Here is a 19,473-nt window from a genome sequence, read left to right as displayed (position 1 = left end):
AAGCACCGGCTCGTGGCAGCCTCGTTTGGCCGAGGTTTTGATTAACCTACAAATACAATAGTTTAGGTCTTGTTGAGGTCGATACTCGCCGCCCATAAATGAAACAGCCAGCCTCTGGGCATTGAGAGTCGGCCCCGGGCTGCGGCCTCCCGTGTCAGCCCCGGCTCGGCCCTTGGCGGCGGCCGCCGCGGCGCCCAGCGACCGGCGCGGCTCCGGCGCGGCCTGGTTTTGAAATGGTGGACGAAGCGGCGGCGCCGGCGCCGGCCGGCGGGGATGCCTGGGCGCTCCACGCCCTGCGCGGCGCCGTGCAGACCGTGGAGTTCAGCTGCCTGTCGCTGGAGCACTCCGTGTCGCCGGAGTTCGCGAACCTCGCGGGTGGCCCGCACGCCGACGAGCTCTTCGCCCTGCTGCGGCGGCTCCGAGAGGCGGCGACGCACGCGGACGACTTCGTCCGCCACGGCGCGGACGTGGCCCGGGGCGCGGGCGCGAGCGTGCCCGACTTCCTCAGCGCCGCGGCGCCCGCGACGAAGGCCGACGAGGCCGCGAGCGCCGCCGCGGGGCAGGAGAAGAGCAGCTTCCGCGAGGCGCTCCTCAAGGCCGCGCAGGCGCGCGGCGACCTCGTCCGCGCGACCGCGGCGCCCGGCCACCACCACGGCGGGGCCCACGACGGCCGCGGCGCCGCGCGCGCCTTCCAGACGCGCTGGGGCACCGTCGTCAAGCCCCACCTCGCCCACATCGCCAAGGCGAACCCCGTCGGCGCGACCGTCGACGAGGCGCACAAGATCGCGCTCATGACCAACTACCAGGCGAAGATGATGGGCGTCGGCGGCGCGGCCTTCATGGGCGCCGCGGATCTGGTGCTGACGCAGAAGAAGCAGCGCAAGCTGAAGTGGAAGGGCGCGGCCGCGCGCGGCCTGCTGCTCAAGGGCGCGGGCGCGGGCCCGGCGCCCGTCGAGGCCCACGTCCACGAGTTCAACGCCGAGAAGGTCGCCGCGCGCGCGAGCGCCCGGGCGAAGCCGCGGCCCGAGGAAAGCAGCGCGCTGCGCCTCACGGGCGCCGCGCGGCCCGGCGGCGACTCGAGGCGCAAGCCCTACAGCTCGCCCGCGTGGACGGAGCCCGAGGCGCACGACAGCGTCCGCGACCGCTTCAAGAAGGCCAAGATGAAGCTCGCCATGAACAAGGCCTTCAAGGACGGGAAGGACGACGGCCGGGGCGAGGGCGTCAAGTTCTTCCACTTCAACGCGTCCAAGGAGCAGGCGAAGCAGCACCGCCACGAGGCCGCCGCGGCCGCCGCGGCCAAGTTCGAGCCGGCCAAGTACGACGCGTCGGTGGTGACGACGCCCAAGGTGCGGACCATCGCCGTCGCGCCGTCGCCGCGGACCGACGACCGCGAGGGCGACGGCAAGGCCGCGGACAGCGACGGCGACGACTGCGACGCCGCGTCGTCGGACGCGCGGCGCCGCGAGCTCGAGGCGCGCGCGGCCGAGTCCGTGGGCGCCGCCGAGCCCGCGTCCGGCCTGGCCAAGTTCAAGAGGGTCGGCGCGGGCGTCCTGTCGACCATCGCCATGTTCAAGTCGGGCGGCGGCGACGCGCCGCCGCCCGACGGCGCGTCGCCCAAGGCGGCGAAGAAGACGATGACCGGCGCCCTCCGCGCGACGACGGGCGTCATCCGCACGCTCATGGCCCGGCGGACCAAGGCGCGGCGGGGCAGCGGCGACGGCGGCGACGGCGACCCCGAGAAGGCCGAGAAGTCGCGCGTGTCCGCGGTGCTCAGCCGCATCAAGGGCTCCATCGGCAAGGCGAAGAAGCCGACCAGCGGCATCGCGCGCGTCGCGTCCGGGCTGCACCTCAAGGGGGTCGACGACGAGGAGTACCAGAAGATGCTCCTCGACGACGACGTCGAGGAGGACGTCATCACGTGGCGCGTCTACGCGCAGATCCACTCCTTCAGCGCCATGCTCGCCTTCTTCTGGTTCGCCAACTGCTACGTCATCGTCATGTCGCCCCTCTACTCCGTGCTGGGCTTCGCGCGGCTCCCCGACGGCTGGCACGCGGCGAACGTGTTGGCGGAGCTCGTGAACGCGTGCGAGTTCGCGTTCCGCTTCCGCCGCGACATGACCGACGACTTCAAGCCCGGCGACGGCGAGTGGAAGGGCTGGACGTCGGTCTCCGGCACGCGCACGCCCCTGGACTGCTTGTTGACGCTGCCCTACTGGACGGCGAACCTCGTCGCGACGGCGCCGCGGTTCGCGCCCGCGCGGCCCACGCTCGGCGCCGTCGCGGGCTGGGCCAAGTTCGTCCAGTGTTTGCGGTTGTTCCAGATCAACACGGCCATGGGCGAGAAGAGCCAGGTCATGAAGACCGCGCGCGCGCTCGAGGTGAACCCGATCCTCGTGCGCATCGGCAAGCTCACGTTCGCGTTCCTCATCGTCATCCACTACGTGTCCTGCGCCTACCAGCTCGTGGGCCGGCGCCACGCCACGGCGTCGGACCGCGACCTCGGCTACTGGGCCTACTACGCGTCGCACGGGCGGAAGCACCGCATCTTCGAGCGCTGGGCGCACGCGTACTACTGGTCCATCACGTCGATTTTGGGGAACTACACGATCCCGAGCAACGCCGTGCAGGCGCTCTTCAACGTGACCATCTTCATCCTGGGCATCACGATGACGTCCATGATCACGGGCTCGATCACGTCGATGCTCGCGAACAGCGACGTGTCCTCCACGCGGCGCCGCGAGAAGATGACGCGCGTGCGCGAGTACATGCGGACCCACGCCGTGCCCGAGGAGCTCAGCGAGACGATCACGGAGTACTACGACTACCTCTGGGAGACGGACCACCGCGACGAGGATCTGTTCAGCGACCTGACGGACAGCCTCCGGCTGCGGCTCACGATCGCGACGAAGCGCCACTTCATCCACTCCTGCGCCGTCTTCCAGGACCTGGACCAGTTCTCCGTGATCCGGCTCATCATGGCGCTGAAGCAGCTCATCTGCGTGCCGGACGAGATCGTCGCCGCGCAGGGCGAGATCGGCACGTCCATGTACTTCGTGTCCCACGGCGAGCTCACGGCGGCGTGCATCGACGACCTCGGCGCGGCCATCGTCGTCGGCCACCTCCACGCGGGCGACCACTTTGGCGAGGCCGCGATCCTCGAGCCCGACGGCAAGCGCAACGCGACGGTGCGCGCGGTCACGTTCTGCGAGCTCTTCGCGCTCAAGTTCGACGAGCTCTTCGCCAACGGCGACGAGGACCGGGCCATCCTCCTCGCCATCACGTCGGACATCCACCAGCGCCGCGTCATCCGCGAGCTCAGCAAGCGGCTCGTCCGCGTCCGCGTGAAGCTCGTGGCCTACGCCAAGTTCATGAGGAGCCTCAAGAGGCTCCGGGGCCACATCCGCATCCGCGAGACGGCGCTGTCCAAGGGCGTGAAGAAGGTCAAGGGCGCGCTCAAGATGGGCATCGGGCCCAAGCGCGGCGACAGCAAGGGGGGGCACAGCGGGTCCGCGAAGCTCCATCCCGAGCCCGCGCCCATGGTCTTGAGCGAGGCGGACGCGGACTATTAACCTTATCCTGTTAGGCTCCCGAGGGCGAGCGCGCGAGCTTGCACTCGGCTGACTGCAACGAAGTCTGCAACGTCGGCGGTTTGTTTGTGCATGCACAAGGGGGCAGCGCATGGGAGTTATCGGCCTGAATCGCGGCCCTGACGCGTCGCGAACGCGTTCGCGCCGCCTGCGCATGCCCTAGCGACCGCGGCATGGCGATCGTCGCGCTGCTGCTCCTCCTGCGGTCGGCCTGCGGTGCCGGCTCCGCGCCTCCGGCGCGGTCGGCGGCCGACGGCATGGTGCGGCGCCTGCTGCTGGGCCGGGCGCGCAACGCGCACTGCCAGCGGCCCTTCGGGACGCTGCTCTGCGCCGACGACGGCCCGCGGGGCTGGGATCCGCCCGTGGCGTGCATCCCCGAGCTCGAGTGCGAGGACCCGCGGCAGGACTTCCCGCGGTGCAAGCGCAAGGTGCCCGCCGCGGGCCGCTGCCGGCCGGGCACGGGCCCGCCGCCGAACACGACGAGCGCCTGCATCGTCTGGAGCACGATCTCGCCGGAGCTCGCGGCCAAGGTCGGCGCGCGCGTGCAGTGCGCGAGCCACTACCTCCGGGGCCTCGTCCGGCGGCCGACGGGCCGGTGGGCGAGCCTCGGCGGCGAGTTCCACGACTGGGTGTTAGGCGCGGCGGACGCGGCCTACAAGTTCCCCGGCGTGCCCTTCCAGTGGCCCGGCGAGGACTACGGCCGCCAGAGCGTCGACCGCGTCCGGACGATCACGCTCGGCACGGCGCTGCGCCGCGTCTACTCGCCCGCGCTCCTCGACGGCGTCGGCAACCCCGCCGTGCTCGACGTTCTCGAATTAACGGGCACGGGCGAGGAGTGGTCCGTCCTCGAGGGCCTCTTCGCGGACGCGGAGCTGTCAAAGCGGCTCCGCGACGGCGCGCTCGCGCGGCAGATCGTCCTCCGGGCCCACCTGCGGCCGCGGAGCGACGCGCCGTCCCGCGATCCGGCCGTCGTCTTCGCGCGCGCGACGAGCGAGGAGGGCCGCGGCTTCGTGAAGCGCGTGCGCGTGCCCGCGCCGTCCAAGTACGCGCACGTGTCCCAGTTCCATCCCGCGGGCGCGAACGCGACGGACGCCTTCAACCGGCGCGCGGGCGACCTCTTAGCGAAGCTGCTCGACGCGGGCTTCGTCATCTGGCGCCACGGCGTCGCCGCGGGCGCCTTCGGCGACGACGAGGTCGCCGACGCCGACGACCGGGCCCGCGCGCCGGAGGTCGTCTACCGCTTCGAGGACGGCACGGCCATGGCGGGGCCCTGCTGCCACCGGTTGAACCTCGTCTGGCGGCCGCCGGCGCCGCCCTGCGAGCCGACGCGCTGGTCGCGGTGCCCGCCCGCGCGCCGCGCGCCCCCGGCCGACGACGCGCCGCCGCCGCCGCCGCCGCCGCGGAGGACACCGGCGAAGCCGAGGACGCTCGTCGTGCTGCTCGGGTCCGCGCGGGGCGGCGAGGCGGCCTGGCGGAGCCTCCTGGACAACGTGCTGCTCCCCAACGACGCGGACCTCGCGTTGATGCTCAACCGGCAGAGCGAGCGCGTCGCCGGCGCGCGCGCGCTCTACGACCGCGCGAGCTACGCCTGGCCCGTCGACGACTTTGAGGACTGGGAGGACGCCGTCGCCGCCATGGGCGGGTCGTCGACGAACTGGCGCGCCGTCGCGGAGAACAACACGGAGGCGTCGACGCTCGCGCTGGGCGGCGCGTACCCGAAGGAGGGCAACGGCGTCATCATCCCCTTCTTCAAGTTCCGGCTCGCGCGGACCATCGCCGAGCACAAGCTCCAGAACATCTACGACCGCTTCGTCGTGACGCGCACGGACCAGTTCTACCCCTGCGCGCTCGACCTCGCGGCGCTCGAGCCGTCGCTGCTCTGGATCCCCTACGGCGAGGACTACGGCGGGCTCTGCGACCGGTTCCTCGTGGCTCCCTCCGACCTCGTGCTCCAGGCCCTGGACATCATGCGGCCCGTCGTCTCCTTCCCGGACCGCTACCTCGACTTCGTCGGCAACCCGGAGATGCTCTTCCGCCGCCGGCTCGCGGAGATGCGGCTCCTCCGGCGCACGGCGCGCTTCGCGCGGTCCATGTTCACGGGCAGCGGCGAGGCGGACCACAGCCGCTGGTCCCAGGTCAAGGGCTGCATCGACGACCCGGCGCCCATCTGCTTCAAGTACGCCGGCGAGTACGAGGCCGCGATGCGCGGCTGCGGCCTCGACGACCCGCGCGGCCGCGTGTCCGTCCCGACCTGGTCCGACGGCTTCTTCCACAACGGCAAGTGGAGCAACAGCACGAGCGACATCTGGGGCGACGACGACGTCGAATAATGGGTGCACTTTCATAACGTTGACGGCAGCGTGCCGACTAGCTGACAAACGGAGCGCTCGAATTAGAACGCCGCAATCTTGGGCAGCCCGACGCGACGCGGCGCTGCTCGGCTGCCGACGCCTACGATCTTGGGCAGCCCGACGCGCGACGCGCGACGCGCGCTCGGCTGCCCGGGCGCGGCGTCATGGCCGATCCCTGGGAGGAGGAGGCGCTGCGCGCCGTGGAGCTCGCCGCCGAGGGCGACGGCGAGTTCGCCTTCCGCTGCCTGCGCAGCGCGTTCCTGCGGTCCGGCGCGTCCGTGCTGACGACGGTCGAGGCCCGGGGCGACGGCTCCTTCCGCTTCGGCGCCGACGCCGTCGTGCGCGACGCCGTCGAGGTCGTCGACGGCGACTCGCTCCTGCACATGCTCATCCGCAACGGCGGTGACGCGCGATGCGTCGAGGCGTGCGTCGAGCTCGGCGCGGACGTCATGCAGCCCAACGGCCGCGGCGAGCACTGCCTGGGCATGGCGCGGAAGCGCATCGCGCGCGCCGGCGAGCTGCGGGGCCGCGGCGTCGCGGCCAAGGTCGAGGCGGCCGCGCGCAAGGACGCGGCCGTCGCCGTCGCATCGCTCGTCGAGAAGGCGCGCGGCCGCCAGAAGGGCACGTCGTCGGGTTTGCTGCGCCTCGGGACGCCCGGCAGCCCGGCGGCGAAGCGGTGGCCCGCGTCGCCCCAGCGGCGCGTGAAGCCGCGGCCCAGGTCCGCCGGCGCGCGGCCCCGGTCCGCGGCCGCGCGGCCCGTCGGCGAGGTCGACGCGTGGCGCCGCGCGTCGAGCCTCGCGCAGCGCGCGGCGGCGGCGGCGGAGGCGCGGCGCGCGGGCTTCGCCGAGGACTCTGGGGCGCCGCGGGACGGCGGCGAGGACCTCGCGGGCCTCGCGCGCCTCGCGGTCGACGAGGCCGCGGCGCTGTCCGGCGACGGCGACGCGGGCGAGTCCGCGACGCGCCTCGTCGCCAAGGCGCGCGACGACCTGGGCCGCGCGCTCGGGGAGCGCGACGGTTTGATCCGGGAGCGCGCGGAGGAGATCGAGAAGAACGCCGCGCTGTCGAAGCAGCTCCGGGACTGCGACGCCGCCGCGGAGGCCGCCGCGGCGCGCGTCCGCGCGCTCAAGCGCGCGGCGGCCGAGGCCGAGGTCGACAAGGCGCGCGCGCTCGACGACGCGTCGCGCGAGGCCGCGAAGAGCGACCGGCTCGCGCGCCGGCTCGAGGCGCTCGACGGGGAGCGGCTCGGGCTGCGCGGGGCCGTCGACGACCTGAAGCGGGAGGTCGCGGAGCTCCGGCGCGACGAGGCGGCGCTCGCGGAGGAGCGGCGGCGCGCGCGCGAGGCCATCGTCGGCGTCTACACGCGCATGCGCGCGCTGGGCGCGGAGACGGAGCGCCTGGAGGCGGAGCACGCGGAGCGGCGCGCGCGCTCCGACGCGTCGCGCGCCGAGGGCCTCGCGCTCGAGGCGGAGAACGCCGCGCGCAGGAGGCGCTTCGACGAGCTCCGCGAGGCCCGCGCGCCGCCCGAGGCCGCGCGGGGCACGGCCGCGTCGGGCTGCGACGTCCACAGGCGGTCCAAGGCCCTCAGGGCGGGCCTCGCGAGCCTCGCGGGCGAGGCCTGGGCGGACGAGGCCGCCGTCGCCGAGGTCACGGGCCAGCTCCTCGAGGGCGACGACGCGCTGCGGTCCGCGGCGTACCGCACGCGCGCGGAGACGTGGCTCGACGAGTGCTCGCCGGGCGCCGCGGCGGCGCCGCCGGTGCTCGTCGCGCCGGCGGGGTCGCCGCTGGCGGGCGCCTACGAGGCGTCGGGCGCGACGCTCGGCGGCTTCGGCGTCTGGCGGTCGCCGGACGGCGCGACGCTCGAGCGCCGGCCCGGGGGCTGGACCTGGGTCGACCGCGACGGCGTCGCCGTCTGCGCCGCGCCCGGCAGCGAGGAGGCCGTGCCCCCGGGCGACGGCTGGGTCGACGACCGGGGCGAGACCGACGCCGCGTGGCAGCTCGAGCGCGCGGCGCCGCCGGCGAAGCCCGCGGACTACGAGTTCCCGACGCCCCTCGAGCTCCGCCTCTTCGAGGTCGACGCCCTGCAGAAGGCCGTCGCCATCGGCTCGCTGGAGCTCCGCGCCATCGACGCGCAGCTGGAGGACCTCGCGACCGCGGGCGGCGCGCGCGTCGACGAGGCCGTCGTGCCCGCGCTGAGGAAGGCGCGGGCCAAGAAGGTCGCGGGCCGCGACGCGGCCCTCGCGCGGCTCTCGGAGCACATCTTCGTGTCCACGGTGTCGACCATCGCGCCGGACCTCGACGCGACGCGCGCGCGGTACCGGGCCCTCTACGGCGACCTGACGCGGAAAGACCCGGCGGGCTTCGAGGCCGTCCACGCGGCGCTCGGCGCGCTCGACGCGGGCGCCGAAAAAGACAAGGAGCGGCAGACGCTGAGCCTCGCGGCCATGCGCGAGTTCTTCGGGCCGGGCCGCGACGCGCCGAAGCCGCGTGACCCCTTCGACGTGCGATTTTCCCTGGGTTTGCTCCGCGACGCGGTCTCGGCGAAGCCGACGTACGACGCAGAATTGCTGAAGATCGGCGCGGCCGTCGACGCGGCGCTCGGCCGGAGCGCCGTTGTCGTCCTCCTGGCGCCGATCAAGAGTTTAGGCCGCGCGTTCTCCAAGGTCCACGAGAAGTACGGCGGCCGCTACGACGGTTTGACGGACCTGCTCCGGGGCACGCTCCAGTGCGACGGCCTCGACGCGCTCGAGGCCGCGGCGAAGCTCCTGGGCGCGTCGGCGGCGCTCGAGGTCATCCGCGTGAAGAACCGGCTCCACGCGAGCTTCGACGCGGACGCCGCGAGCGGCGGCTACCGCGACGTGCTGACGAACGTGAAGGTCGGCCACGTCGTCGCCGAGGTCCAGCTCAACCTCGAGGCCTTCGTCGAGATCAAGGAGGGCAGCGGCCACGCGGTCTACGAGGCCGCGCGCGTGATCCACTTCTTCGACCCGCTGCTGAAGCGCCACGCGGGCACGCCGACGTCGCTGACCGCGCGCGCGCTGCCGCGGTGCGACGACGACGACGACCGGCCCGTCTGCGTCGCGGACCGCGTCGCCTGCGGCCAGCTCCAGGAGGTGGATTTGGTCGGCGCCGGCGGCGCGTGCGGCGCGGCCCTCGCGCGGGGCCTGGGCGACCGCTTCTGCCGGCTCAAGGCGTTGCACCTGGAGCGCGTCGACGGCCTCCCGCGCCTCGACGCGCTCTTCTCGCGCGCGGCCTGCGCGGCGCTGCGGCCGTCGCTCGAGAAACTGCGCGTCGACGGCTGCGCGGGGGATTTAGGGGTCGTGCCGGCGGCGCTCGCGGACCTGCCCAAGCTCGCGAGCCTCGCGCTGCTGGCGCTGTCGCTGTCCGGGCCCGCGCCGCTCGGCGCGCTGAGCGGCCTCCGGCGCCTCGAGGTGCTGGAGATGGAGGCCTGCGGGCTGAGCGGGCCCCTGGCGCTGGGCGACGAGGCCGACTTCCCGAAGCTCGCGCGCCTCTCGCTCCGGGGCAACGAGCTCGACGGGCCCATCCCCGCCGCGCTCGGGTCGAGACGGCGCTTCCCGAGACTCGCGGTCCTGGACCTCCGCCGCAACGCGCTCGCCGGCGAGCCGCCCGCGGCGCTCCTCGACGACAACGCCCTCGCGACCCTGCTCCTCAGCGACAACCGCCTCGAGGGGCCCGAGCCGGGGCTCGACGACAAAGGCGACCGGTCGCGGCTCTCGGAGCTCGCCACGGAGCGCAACGCGTGGGCCACGGAGCCGGAACGCTCCTTCGCCGCCGGGGTCGAGGCCGCGGCGGCGGCCGCGCTGGAGCCGCCGGCCTTCACGGCGTCGGGCGCGGGCAACGCGGACCTCGACGGCGACTACTACGTGCGGGGCGCGCGCGGCGGCAAACCGCGCTACGCGTCGGCGAACGGCGCGGCCGTCGAGTTCGTCGCGGCCGCGGCGCGCTGGGCCTGGGTCGCGCCCGACGGCGTCACGGTCTGCGTCGCCGACGGCGCCGACGGCGACCGGCCGCCGGCGGACGCCGCGGCCTGGCGCGACACGCCGCGGCGCGCGCTCCTGGAGCCGCCGCCGACGCTCTCGCGCGCGCGGCCCTGCGACGGCGAGCCCTGGACGTTGTCCGTGTCCAACGTCTACGCCTCGGGCGCCTACGGCATCACGGCGAGCGACGCGTCGAAGCTGCTGTCCCGGGCGACGGACGCGGGCGCGGGCACCTGCGCGGGCGCGTCGGAGATCCGCGCGACGTTCGCGGCGCCGGTCCACGTCCGCGCGGTCACCGTCGCGCCCCTCGACGGCTGGGGGCCGACCTACCTGCGGAACGCGGCGCTCGAGGTCCTCGACGGCGACACCTGGCGCGCCGTGGCGAGGCCGAGCGGCGGCGAGGAGCGGCTCGCCGTCGACGCCGTCGGCGCCGAATGGCGGCTCGCGGGCTCGTACCTGGCGACGAGCCGCCTCTTCTTCGAGTGCGACCGCGCCGCGGGCTTCCGGCCCGAGCAGGTGCCGTCGACGGCGCCCTGCGACGACGTCGCCTGGGAGCTGGAGGTCGTCGACGGCGAGGCCGGCTTCGGCGACGACGCCGGGTCGCTCCTCGTGCAGGACGACACGGTCGGCGTCGCGACCCGGGGAGACTCCGGCGCCATCCTGGCGCGATTCGAGGCGCCCGTCCGCGTCTCGCGCGTCACCGTGGCCGCGCTCAACCGTGGCTCGTATGGCGCGGATGAAACGCTGGCCGACAAGCTGGCCGGCGCGCGCCTCGAGGTCCTGCTCGACGACGACGAAACTTGGGAGACCGTCGCGGAGGTGCCCGATAGCGGAACTTGGACGAAGGAGACGACACATCACCTGGAGATCGACGCGTCGGGGAGCGTGTGGAGGCTCCGCGGCAAGGACGTCGCAACTTCTCGCTTCTTCTTCGAGACAAACCACAAAAAGGGCTACAAGCCCGCGCAAATCCTAGAAGGGCAGCCCGTCGACGGCAAGGCCTGGACGCTGTCCGTTTCGAACGTCTACGGCTCCGGATCCTACGGGATCACGAGCGACGACGCGTCCAAGCTCCTGACCGAAGCGACGAACGAGGGGACCGGGACGTACTCCGGGACGTCGGAAATCTGCGCGACCTTCGAGGAGCCGGTGCGCGTCCGAGGAGTCACCGTCGCGCCGCTCGACGGCTGGGGCGGGTCCTACCTCAGCAACGCGACCTTGCAAGTGTGCCTCGACGACGGCGAGTCGTGGCTCGACCTCGCGAAGCCGTCCGGCGCCGAGGAGACGCTCGAGGTCGACGCCGTCGGCTCCAAGTTTCGTTTGTATGGATCTTACATGGCGACGTCGCGGCTCGTCTTCGCCTGATCCTCCCTGTGTAATGTGAACTGTGAGGTTCGTCTCTGTTCGCGGGCGGCGGCGGCGACGGCTGTAGCCGGGCGCCGCGGCCGGGCGAGGGCGGAGCGGCACCGTGAAGGCCTCGCCTCACCACAAGGAAAGCATGGCAAGCTCTTAGAGAGTGCCGCGACGACGAGCCCCACCAGGACCGCCCGCGCCTTGCGATGACCGACGCCTTCGACACGATAACAGTCCAGCGCGCCGCGTTCCTGGCGTCCGGCGGCGGCCGCGTCTGCCTCGGCAACGCCGCGGGCGACCTCGACTCCGTCGTGTCGGCCCTGGCGGCGGCGGCGCTCTACGGCGGCGCGGCCCTGGCGCGGTTCCCGCGGGAGGACCTCGCGCTGCGCCGCGACGCCGAGGCCGCGCTCGCGCACGACGACGCGGCCGCGGCAGCGGCGGGCGGCGCGCCCGCGCGGTCGGCGCTCGTCTTCGGCGACGAGGCGGCGGCCGCGCCGGCCGCGGCCTGCGAGGTCGTGCTCACGGACCACAACGCCTTCGACGGCGGCGACGCGTCGCTCGCCTTCGCGTCGCCGGCGACCGTCGTCGCCGTCGTCGACCACCACGCGGACGAGGGCCGGCACGCGGACGCGCGCGACCGGGAAATCGACGCCGCGTGCGGCTCCTGCTGCACCATGCTCGCGGAGCGGCTCCTGGCCCGGGGCGGCGAGCCGCCGGCGCGGCTTTTAGCCCTGGCCTTCGCCGCCGTCGCCGTCGACTGCCGGGGCTTCGCCGCGAAGCACGCGGGCCTGAAATTTTCGCCGCGCGACGTCGCGCTCGGCCACGCGGTCCTCGACGCGCTCGGCGGCGACCCGGCGCCGGACGGGAGCGCGCCGGCGCTCCGCGGCCGCGCCCTGCCCGCGGCCTGCGCCGTCCTCGGCGCCGCGACCGTCGGCGACCTCGCGAAGCGGCTGCTCGCGGCGCGCAAGGACGTGTCGGCGCTCGACGCGCCCCAGCTCCTGCGCCTCGACTACAAGCGGGCGAGCGCCGGCCGCCTGCGCGTCGGCGCCGCGTCGATCATGGCGCCCCTGTCGGACTTTTCGCGCCGCGCGGGCGGCGGCGCGCCCCTCGGCGCCGCGCTCCGCGCCTTCGCGGCGAAGAGCGGCGTCGACGTGCTCTTCGCGATGACGGCCGCGGAGCAGGGCGCCAAGGGCCTCGCCTACGTCGTCCGCGACGGCGCCGTCGACGCCGCGGCCCTCGAGCGGCGCCTCGAGGCCGCGCCGGAGGGGCTCCCGGGCGACCTCCTCGCGCTGCCGCTCTTCGCGACGCAGCGCGTCACGACGGACGGCTTCGGCCTCGCCTTCGGGGCCCTCCTCGGGGACGGCGACGGCGCGCCGCGCTGCTCGCGGCTCCGCGCGGACATCACGCGCAAGACCGTGCTCCCCTTCGTGCTCCACGTCCTGGGGGAGCTCGCCGCGTAAAAAGTTTTATTCGGGGTAAATTCCGAGGAGATCGCGGGGCGGGCGGTGGTCTACGTGTCGCAGAGCGCGCGAGATTTCTTCTCGAGGAGTTCGGCGATCATGGACTTCACCGCAAGGTTCGGGATCAGCCGAGTGTCCGGCAGGGGCTCGTTCGTCGCCGGCGACGTCCGCTTGCCCGTCGCGAACCACTGCTCTATGGCGACCCGCTCGAAAGTATGTCCGTCGGCGGCCATAACTGGATCCTTCATCAACTCGAACGTGATTTGGCACACTAGCTTGTCGGGCACGTCCTCGCGGCGCAGCCGGAGGCGCTTGAGCTCAGCGCGATGCTCCTTGAGCTCCGCTTCGAGGGCGGCCTGGTGGCGCGCGGAGTCGTCCATGACCTCGTTGACGGCGAGCTTGGACGCGGCCATGCGAGAGACGTTGATGGCGGCGAAGACGTGCAGGGCCGTGGGCGGTGCCAGGCCGATTTCCGTCAGATCCTCCACCGCGAGATGGGGGAGCACGCTGTCGTCGATCAAATGTTCGCGGAACAGAGGGACTAGGCTCACGTTTCCCGACCCCTCGAGGATCTCGACGACCCTGGCATCGTTCAAGTCGACGTCCGCGTGCTTCTCCTCCTCGGCGCCCGAAGCACTCGCGTCGCGCTTGGCCTCCTCCTCGGCCTCAAGCAGCGCGTCTTGCGCGCGCGCCTCCTCGGCTCGCCGCACCTCCTCGGCCTCGAGCCGCCGCGCGAGCGCCTCGGACTCGTCGTACTGCCGCCGCTCCTCCGCCTGCAGCCGCTCGGCCTCCGCGCGCTCAAAGCTCGCGCGCCACTCCTCCTCGGGATCGACGACGCGCGGCGACTCCTCCGCGAAGGCACCGGGCGAGGGCAGCGGCGGCGGCGGCGGCGGCGGCGCATCGGAGCGGTTGGCGGCGCCCCTACCGCGCCGCGACGCGGACACGTCGACCCAGTCGTCGAAATCGTCCGCGGCGGCCGTTGACGGCGCCGCCGTGGACAACTCCGGCGCCGGCGCCGTCGTAAAAGTCGCGTCCGAATCCGAGTCCGAATCGCTCGAAGCGCCGCCGACGGCGTCGCGCTCGGCGACAGGCGGCGCGGTGTGCGACGAGGTTTCGTCAATCTCCGGGGTCGCTCGGCTCTCGGCCTCCTTCCCGGCCTTAGCCTTCGCCTTCTTCTTCGCCTTCTTTTTCTTCTTCGTCTTTTTCTGCTTCGTCGCGTGACCCTGGATCGGCACGTCGAAGCTCGCGGACACCTCCGCTTGACGCACGGCGGCAGTGTCGAGGCATAACTCGAAGATGACCTCCTCGGGCGGCTTGCCGTTCTCCGCGAGCATCAAGGGCTTTTCGAAGTCGTGGATTCGGACCGGCTCTCGCTCGTCAGTCAACAGCGCGATCTTCAAATGCTCGAGGTAGGTCTGGGTGAGATGGGGGTTCAGCAGGGCACGCACGAGAGTGACGGTATCGTCCGTAGAGTGCTCGGCGGAGTCGTCGAACTCCCCGAGCCACCTCTGGAAGATCTCGAGTGTGGAACCGTTGAGCGTCGCCTTCGCACGCGTCGTCACAGCTAAAATGAGGCCGGAGCTCGAATCACCGCTCAGATTCGACGCCTTGAGACCAATCGTCGTGGCTGAAAAGACGTCATAGGGCAAAATCACCTCGATGCAATGCACGCTCTCGGGCCCGAGGTCGCCGCGCGTCGGCGAGACTTTGAGCACGGAATCCATGGAGTCAGACATGACCACATCCTGGAGAGAAGGGTCGTCTTTGTCAAATTCGCCTGCGGCTGAGAACTCGGACAGTGAGGGCCCATTCTTGGGCGCGGTCCAGAGCCTCGCGCGGCTCGGCCAATGCAGGGCCCGGACGTCTTCCGCGTTCGTGTAACCCTTCTTGACGAGGTCTTCGAGCGCGTACTTCGCCAAGCCGATGAACGGCACGCCCATCACGTCGGCGCGCAACGGAATGATCGGCGCCCTCTCGATGGGCCCCAAACTGTCAGCAAATTGGACGAAGAGCCGGCCGTTTGAGGCGGGGCGTTGCAGCATCTCAAGAAGCTTCTCCCCAACCAGCTTGAGCCACACGTCGCCTGCCTCGGCCTCGACGCGCAGGTAAATCATGGCGCCGCAGAGATCATGGGACGAGTCCAGGATGACAGGCGAGGCCAACGGCTGCGAAGAACGCGGACCGCGAGCGCCTCGGCGAGTCACCAGCTCGACGTAGGCCTTCATATGCCCGCCCGCCTCCAGCTCCAGCAGTGCAGTCGGCAAGCTGCGCGATGCTGCTTCAGACATCACTCTGTGGTCGTTGTCTTCTAATTGAGGCGCGACGAAGCGTGCAACGAAATGCACGCACTCGGTGTCTAAGTGGTCGGGCTGCAAAGCGGTCCACATACCCACGTCGTCTTCGCCGGGCTGGGTTACCAGCAATTGAAGCCGCATGCAGGGCTTCTCGAAGATGAGCACGTGGCATCGGCGCCGGCCGCGGTGCGGCTCGACGATCTCGGAGACGCGCGTGGACGCGTCCACGCGGACCAAGCGACCGGCATTGTAGTCTGCCCTGAGTTCGCTCTCCTCTACAGCCACCATGTCCTCGTTGCTGTATCCCGACAAAACGTAAAAATCCAGGTCCTCGCGCGCTCGGCCCGGCGCGGCGTGCCGCACGACGTCGTGGCAGCTGAACGCGCCAAACTCGGTCACGGGCAATTTTTTGGGCAGGACGTGGAAGACCGAGGTTTTCCCCTCCGCGCGCGCATACACGACCATGAGCACCGCGTCCTTCTCGGGGATCCGCGGTCGCAAAGTCAGTCTCGACGAATCCGAGACGACGTCGTCGAGCGCGACGGCCGCGCCCTCTTTGGTCTCGTCGCCGTCGAGCGGCCCTCGGTACGCCACGGCCTCCTTGAGGAATGTGCCCGCGTCGCTGCCGGGAAGTTTATCGCCGTGAATGGCGAAGAGCCGCTCGGCGTAGTACTTCACGGCCTTGTCCGCCTTTTGATTTTTGAATGGCAGCGGCTCGAGGAGCGTGTCGTCGGATGGTTGGTCCATGGACCCGAGCCACCGCACGTCGACGTGGAAGCCGCCCCCGGGGCCCGGCATGTCGATAATGCACGGACCGCGACGTCGCAGATACGAGTCTCGGTCCACAAGAGCTTGGTTGTCCTGCGTCCTCTCGTCGAGGCGTGCGGCCGCATCTCGCCCAGCCTGCGAGCCCTCCTGCGGCCTTCCCGGCGACCCTCTCTCGGCCCTTAGTCCCCCCCCATGAGCCCGGGCATGATGCCGCGCCGCACGACGGCCGCGAAGAGGTCGTCGACGCTGTGGATGTCGTCCTGCGTGCTCCGGAGCGCCCAGAGCAGCCAGACGCTGTACTCGTCGAAGGTGATGCGCCGGTCGCCGTCGAGGTCGAAGCTCCGGCGCACCGCGTCGCGCACCTTGTCGCCGACGTCGGCCCCGAAGGTGTTGTGGCGCGCGCCGAGGTACGCGTCGACGAAGCGCTCGGCGAAGGCGCCGTAGGGCAGCCCCCCGGCGCCGCCGGCGTCGGCCGCGGCCTCGTCGAAGCAGGCCTCGGCCCGCGCCAGCAGCACCGCGCTGCCCCGCTCGACCGCGTCGGCGTCCTTGACGCAGTCGATCATCGCCGGCGTGAGCCCGCCCTCGACGCGCTGGTGCAGGAGCGCGAGGCCCAGCGGCGACGTGCACTCGGCCTTGTCGCCGGCCGCGAGCAGGGCCAGGAGGCCGCGCTTGAGCCGCGCGCCGAGCGCGTCGTCGAAGCTCGCGTGCGCGCCGAAGCACTGCGCGAGCCGCGCGGCGAACTGCGCGGGCGTCGCGAGCGTGTGGAGCCGCACGGGCTTCTCCGCGACGCCCAAAATGTCCGCGAGGAAGACCGCGTCCGCCGCGGTGCCGCTCGCGTCGCGGTCGAAGGTGCGGTCGACGACGCCGCCGCCGACGGCCGTGAAGCCGAAGACGGCCTCGATGGCGCGGGGCCCGTAGACGACCTGGCGCACGGCGACGGGCGCGCCCGTCGTCAGCCGCGTCACGGCGCGCGCGGCGTCGACGACGCCGCGGAGGTCGTAGCGCGCGACGACGTCGCGGTTGCCGAGGCGCGCGAGGTTCGCGAGCGCGACGGCGCTGCACGCGTGGCCGAGCGCCGCGCCCTCCTCGCAGACCGCGGCCATGAGCCCGTCGCAGCCCGCGGCGAGCGCGTCGAGCGTCACCGCGTCCGCGAGGCCCCACTGGCGGTGCACGTGGATGAGGAGCGCGCCGTCGATGGACGCGCCGTCCTCCTGGAAGGCCGACGGCCAGCCGTGCGCGTCCATCGTCGCCCGGAGCAGCGCGGTCCAGCCGCCGACCTCGCAGGGCAGGTACTCGCCGAAGGGCTCCTCGAAGAGCAGCGACGCGGGCCGTACGTGACGCGGGAGGTCCGCGAGCGCCGCGACCATCGCGACGCACCGGTCCGGGCACCGCACCATGCCCTTGGCCAGGTCCCGGAGGTTCACGATGACCCGCGCGTCGCCCCCCCGCGACCCCGCGCAGCCACCGCGTCCAGAAGACGACGCCGTCCGCGAACGCGGAGACCGCGCGGTCCTCCCAAAAGGCGGCGCACGTGTCGACCTCGAGGACCGCGTGCTTCAGGCCGTACGCGGCCGTCTTGCGCAGGCCGACGGGCACGTGGTCGTCGTCGAAGATGGGCGCGCCGTCGCGGAGCGCGCCGTCGTGAACTCGGAGAAGGTCCAGAAGCTCGTCGGCCCCGCGTCGCCGCCGAGCTCCGCGCAGAACTGGTCGTCGACCTGGGCCGCGTCGTTCAGCGCGCCGGCGACGACGTGCCGGAAGCCGAGGCCCCGCACGACGCCGTCGATGGCCCGCTTGTCCTCCAGCGTGTGGCCCCAGACGGAAGCCACCGACGGCTCGCGCTGGCTGTTGTCGAGAATCAGCACCTTCATCGTCCGCAGCCGCTCGCGCTTCTGCGCGTTCACCCGCCGCATGGGCTTGTGCTGCGTCGAGCGCGCGTCGCGCACGAGCGCCTCGTAGTTCGCGCGGCGCGCGTCGTCGGGCAGCGCCATGAAGGCGTCGTACGCGAGGTCGCACGCCATCGCTGACGCGTTCGACGCGCGAACACCAGTCGAGATGGCGGGCAGCATCCCGACGATGCACGTTGCCCATTCAATCTGGCACGATGCTGCCTCATTGAAGGTCCAGCCATCCCAAAGCCGGCGCCACAAAGCGCTCTGGCGCAGTGCTCCGACATGAGCCTCGTCGCAAGAACGTCCGCGTACAGCGTCCAGAGATATCCAGTCTTTCGCAACGCGCCGCGATCGCTCGACGCGCCGCGATCCAGAGATCACACGACGCGCGGCGATGACACGACGCGCCGCGCCGCGCCGCAGGTTCATCGGCTACGGCGCGTTCCTCGGCGGCTGCGGCTGGTACGGCGCGGCGTCGCACGGCTACGCGCCGGCCGTCATGCACTCGCTCTACGCCGGCGCGGGCTCCGGCCTGCTCATGGCGCTCTGCGGGCTCGGCAGCTTCGGGGAGCCGCGGAAGGGCGACGCGTCCTACAGGCGGTGGATGATCGCCGTCCACGTCGGCCTCATGCTCAACGCGCTCTTCACGGCCGTCTTCGCGCTGCAGTTCGCGCGCGCGCGCGGCGACCCGGCGAAGGCGGATCGCGCGCCGCTCTTCCTCGTCATGGCGCTCGGCAGCGCGGCGGCGATGGTCGCGCTCGTCAAGCTCAAGCCCAAGAAGGCGAAGCCCCAGTAGCTAGCTAAGTCGCCGGCCGGATGCGCGTGCCCCGCGGCGGCCGCGCGCCGCGGAGCGCGGCGTCGACGTCCGCGGCGGACGTCGCGCGGACGATGTCCACGGGCGCGCGCGTCGCCGCGGCGACGGCCGCCGCGGCGTCGATCTTCGCGCGGATGCCGCCCGTGACGTCGTGGGCCGCGGCGGACGTCTCGAGGTCGAGGCGCGCGGCGCCGGCGCCGTCGACGACGACGTCGGCGACGAGCGCCGCGCCGGGCTCCGCCGGCGGCCGCGTGAAGACGCCGTCGACGTCCGTGAGGAAGCAGACCGCCGCGAGGCGGCCGCGCGCCGCGAGGTCCGCGGCGCAGCGCCGCAGCAGCGCGTCGCCGGAGACGATGGCGCAGCGCTGCGCGTCGTCGAGGACCGCGTCGCCGTGGAGCACGGGCGTGAAGCCGGCGTCCGCCAGGCGCAGCGCGTCGGCGACGAAGGCCGCCGTCGCCCGCGTCGCGCGGAGCTCGCGGCGCCGCGTCGCGACGCGCGGGAACGCGGCGACGGCGACGGCGGGCACGCCCGCGCGCGCGAGCGCGTCGACGACGAGGCCGTTGAGCTTCGTCACGGACCGCCGCGTCACCGCCAGCCCGAGGCGCCACGAGTCGCCGTCGCCGCCGCGGGACACGCCGTGCTCGCGCGCCTGGAAGTGGCCGAAGGAGCCCGCGCCGTGGACGACGACGACGCGCCGCCCGTCGGCGACGCAGCGCCGGACGGCCTCCGCCGCCGCGCGCAGGCCGGCCTCGTCCAGCGTCTCGAAGCGGGCCTTGTCCGTGATGGCGCTGCCGCCGAGCTTCACGACGGTCACGTCGCGCGGCGGCGGCGTCCGGAGCCGCCGCAGCAGCGGCCGCAGCGCGACGGCGAGCGACGGCAGCGCGACGATGAGTATGACGAGTGTGCGAGCCATGTTTGGATGTATTGCTGCGACGGGCTTCACGACGCCGCTGGATGCGATA

General features: G+C 72.7%; 3 protein-coding genes across 3 annotated transcripts; 1 reads left to right on the top strand and 2 right to left on the bottom strand.

The window, feature by feature from the left end:
- Nucleotides 1–233: 233 nt before the first annotated feature.
- Nucleotides 234–12,746, top strand: AURANDRAFT_61342 (hypothetical protein; the record flags this gene model as incomplete). Its single annotated transcript, XM_009035074.1, has 4 exons — nucleotides 234–3,505; nucleotides 3,751–5,908; nucleotides 6,004–11,251; nucleotides 11,521–12,746. The coding sequence occupies 4 exons, from the start codon at nucleotides 234–236 to the stop codon at nucleotides 12,744–12,746; spliced, it is 11,904 nt and encodes a 3,967-aa protein (XP_009033322.1).
- Nucleotides 12,747–12,838: 92 nt separating this feature from the next.
- Nucleotides 12,839–13,036, bottom strand: AURANDRAFT_9453 (hypothetical protein; the record flags this gene model as incomplete). The annotated part of the gene is made up of 1 exon (XM_009034657.1): nucleotides 12,839–13,036. A coding segment is annotated over one exon (198 nt), but the record flags the coding sequence as incomplete, so codon positions are not given.
- Nucleotides 13,037–15,987: 2,951 nt separating this feature from the next.
- AURANDRAFT_61341 (hypothetical protein) lies at nucleotides 15,988–19,424 on the bottom strand (the record flags this gene model as incomplete). The annotated part of the gene is made up of 3 exons (XM_009034880.1): nucleotides 15,988–17,208; nucleotides 17,524–17,901; nucleotides 18,585–19,424. The coding sequence occupies 3 exons, from the start codon at nucleotides 19,422–19,424 to the stop codon at nucleotides 15,988–15,990; spliced, it is 2,439 nt and encodes an 812-aa protein (XP_009033128.1).
- Between the last annotated feature and the right edge of the window lie 49 nt (nucleotides 19,425–19,473).

The sequence above is a fragment of the Aureococcus anophagefferens genome, assembly GCF_000186865.1.
Source record: "Aureococcus anophagefferens unplaced genomic scaffold AURANscaffold_2, whole genome shotgun sequence".
Lineage (NCBI taxonomy): Eukaryota > Pelagophyceae > Pelagomonadales > Pelagomonadaceae > Aureococcus > Aureococcus anophagefferens.
This window is presented reverse-complemented; position numbering and strand designations above follow the sequence as displayed.